The sequence below is a fragment of the Vigna unguiculata genome, chromosome 3 (assembly GCF_037176805.1).
Source record: "Vigna unguiculata cultivar grain cowpea cultivar isolate G323 ecotype 2 chromosome 3, ASM3717680v1, whole genome shotgun sequence".
NCBI lineage: Eukaryota > Viridiplantae > Streptophyta > Magnoliopsida > Fabales > Fabaceae > Vigna > Vigna unguiculata.
Genome location: NC_140794.1, coordinates 38,984,561 through 38,987,950, shown reverse-complemented (window position 1 = coordinate 38,987,950; position 3,390 = coordinate 38,984,561). Strand labels below are relative to the sequence as shown.

The 3,390-nt window shown below is 31.7% G+C and overlaps 1 protein-coding gene across 1 annotated transcript; it reads right to left on the bottom strand.

The window, feature by feature from the left end:
- Positions 1–242: 242 nt before the first annotated feature.
- Positions 243–2,260, bottom strand: LOC114175363 (putative pectate lyase 4). The gene is made up of 4 exons (XM_028060139.2): positions 1,847–2,260; positions 1,383–1,738; positions 1,154–1,289; positions 243–467 (listed from the first exon to the last, which is right to left on the bottom strand). Exons 1-4 carry the CDS (start codon positions 2,249–2,251, stop codon positions 243–245), a joined length of 1,122 nt encoding a protein of 373 aa, XP_027915940.1. The 5' UTR covers positions 2,252–2,260.
- Between the last annotated feature and the right edge of the window lie 1,130 nt (positions 2,261–3,390).

Sequence of the window (3,390 nt, the reverse complement as noted above, 5' to 3'; positions counted from 1 at the left end):
AAATTTGAATATATTAAGTTGAAGAATTTAAATTTGAATAACTTAAAAAAAAATATTGGAATGTATATATATATATATATATATATATATATATATATATTAAATTTTTAATGTTTAGAATTCAGATTAAAAATAAAATTCAATGTTTATAAATATAAATAAATTATACTATAGTTATTTACATCATCCAAATTTTTGAAATGTTTAATAACCGAGAACAATATTCCTCATTTATTTATTAATTAGTATATAAATTTTTTATTGAGTCGTAACACACCCGATAAACGTGTCAATGATCTTACAAATTTGGCATCTACAACTTTAAAATTTTGTTCTTTTCTATAATTCGGTTTCTGAACATTTCCTCCTCTTGTTATAGTGAATGAGGCTCCATTTTCAAAGATGTCCCTTACCGAATGAAAATCCCATCTATCTTTATTTGTATCATTGTTTTTTCTCCATGTCACCTACACATAATAAACAATTAGTGTAACACAACTAAAATCTTTATGTAATATATATATATATATATATATATATATATATATATATATATATATATATGTTCCTATAGAGAACAAATAAGAAGTCAGGCACAAGCGTCACCTTACCATGTAGTCCGCTATCTCCTCAGTTGGCCTCTTCCCATTCGATACATGTCGGCTTGAACCCAGGAAGGGTTACCTGCAGAAGAATCTCCGAAGCTCAAGTAAGTCAAAGCTCTCAAAGAGTCAAATCAGCGATTAATGAATGCGTACCTTTAAATGATGGGGTCCACGTGTATTTATAGAACATTAATGACGTTTGACCATTGCATGGGCTGGGTTTTGACTTGGGCCCCAGCTTGGGCCATGAGTGGGCCTGGGCCCCAAAACAGGCCATGGATGCCTATTGAAGGCGGGGCATTGATGTTAGTTAACTTTCTAGGCAAGTAATCGGTTTCGACCGGCTACCTGCCTAGGTGGCTTGTGCCGGTGTTGTCCGGGTACTAGATGCTAGGCGATTTTGATGTGCATATTATTTACTTGGTTGAGTTTGGCTAGGTACGGTACAATATATATATATATATATATATATATATATATATATATATATATAAACACTTCAGTGATTGGATATGAAATAGTTGGAATGAAAATTCTAAATTTATTACCTCTTTATTTCCTATTGTTGGTGCTACAAAGAGATTAGCTTCACTTTTGAGACTAGGTTCCATGCTTCCGCCAATAGCATATTGAAGCCATCCTTGATAAAGATTGTTGGCTACATGTGCATATCCATGACGAATCCTGGGAGGTTAATTTATTTGTTAATAAGAGCAAATAATATTGCTTAATATTTCTTGTGTGTATTTTCAAGTACTTTGTATAACAATTATTTACCTTGGCATACGTTGATTGCAATTAGGTCCAAAATGGTTGTACATAACTGTTACCTTCATATTCTTATCTCTCACATATCCATCATCATGTCCAAGAAGCATAACTTTATCTTGATTTTTGAACCAATTATTGGAGATAGTCACATCAGTAGAACCTCGTGTTACATCTAGCAAACCATCTTGGCAATCATATAACGTATTATGGTCAATCCAAATCTTTGAAGCAGTAACCAATCTTATTGCATCTCCGTCTACATGACCTAAAGGGATCACCTTTCCTTTGGGTCCCATTACGATTCCAGGGGCTTGAGGTTTGCAATGATGAACTCGAATGTTATGAATGATTATGTTGGTGGCCTATAATAAAATAAGTAATGTTTCTTACAACTTGGTAGTTGTTGAAAATAATTTTGTAATTCGTAATTATCATGCATGCAAGTTTAATTATTAGTAAGTAAATATTACCTTAAAGATCATTAGACATGCATTATTAGCAATGTGGACGTTAACACCTCGACCATCAATGGTGGTAAAACTGCTAATGAGAAGAGGTTTTTCTAATGTGATAATCATGTCCTTTTGGAATGTGATCCACACTTTACCTTGAATAATAGAAGCTCCATATCTCAAGGTATTGGGTTTGGGGTTTATAGGATCATCACTAGAGTCAGTAACTTTATAATGAATAAGGTCATTACCAATGTTATTTATCATCTTGCCAGCATAGCCCACAGAACATGTGGCCAATTGAGATCGACGTCTCATCCATTCAGGGTTTGGTCTCCAACATCGATCAATGACATTTATTTTCAAACTGTTTATCTTTGATTGTTTTGCAAAACTAAGGTGTGAAATAAAAAAGAAAACCATAAGAGAAAAAAATAAGTGTTGAGGGTTGGAAAAGGCCATAATGAAGAATATTTGTTCGTAATGAATGGAAAATCAAGAGAAAATCAATAGATGAAAAAGAGAAGGATGACTTTCTAATATTTTTATATGAAGTTGGTATAAGAAAATAATTATATACATATAGGCAAGAATTTCATAAGAGTTAGTTTAAGTTGTTTTTCAAACTATGGCCATGAGAATGTTGCTTGCAAAACCAAAACTATGAATAGAAATAAATAATCAAAGATCTTGAAGTAGTTTTAAATCTTAATCTGTTACCTAAATTTGTGCATTAAATAGAGAAGAAAAACTAGAAATGTTGATATACTTAACAATATTGTCTTAATGAATGAAATTTAATTTAAATTTAAACAACGGTAAGTTAAATTTAATCCAACATGGATTATGTGTAGAATTTTAATATCATAAAAATGAGTTCTATTTATCCACCTAAATAAAAAGATAGTGCATAGGTAATTTAAATAATATTGTGAATACCCGTATTTTTATCATATTAATGTGACGTGTGAGATGGACACAATTATTTTTTTTCTCACAATATTAATATCCTTAATTAGTGTTTTATGTACTAATTAAGCTACATATGTAGTAGTGTAATAAATAAGAGTGGAATAAAAGCTTTATTTATTTAAATTGAGAGGGACATTTAGTGCATGCAAAGACTTATATGGTATACGAAGTTATTTATTTGACGATGCATGCATGATAATGTTTGGCTAGTCAAATGGATGCAAAGGCATGATTACCCTCACACACATGTGAATGTTTTAGGACAAAGACTTGAATATGAGGAATGAAAGTAGAGTTGATGCCATCAACAATGGAAAAGAACACATTGTCACTATAGTTGTGAGATTTTGGGGACAATTTTGGATGAATCAACAAATACACTAAAAGATTTGGAAGTGTCTCCATTTGTGTAAATGTAGGGGTTATATAAAAGAAGAACTCCATATAGATTCCCTTGCCAAGAAGAAATTTGGGTAATCACATTGTGGCGATGAAGATACATCAACAACGTTGATGCAATCAAAGAATACCTTTCCCAATGGACCATTCTTGCAACTAAGGAACTTCTCTAAGAGGTAGCTTACAAGATA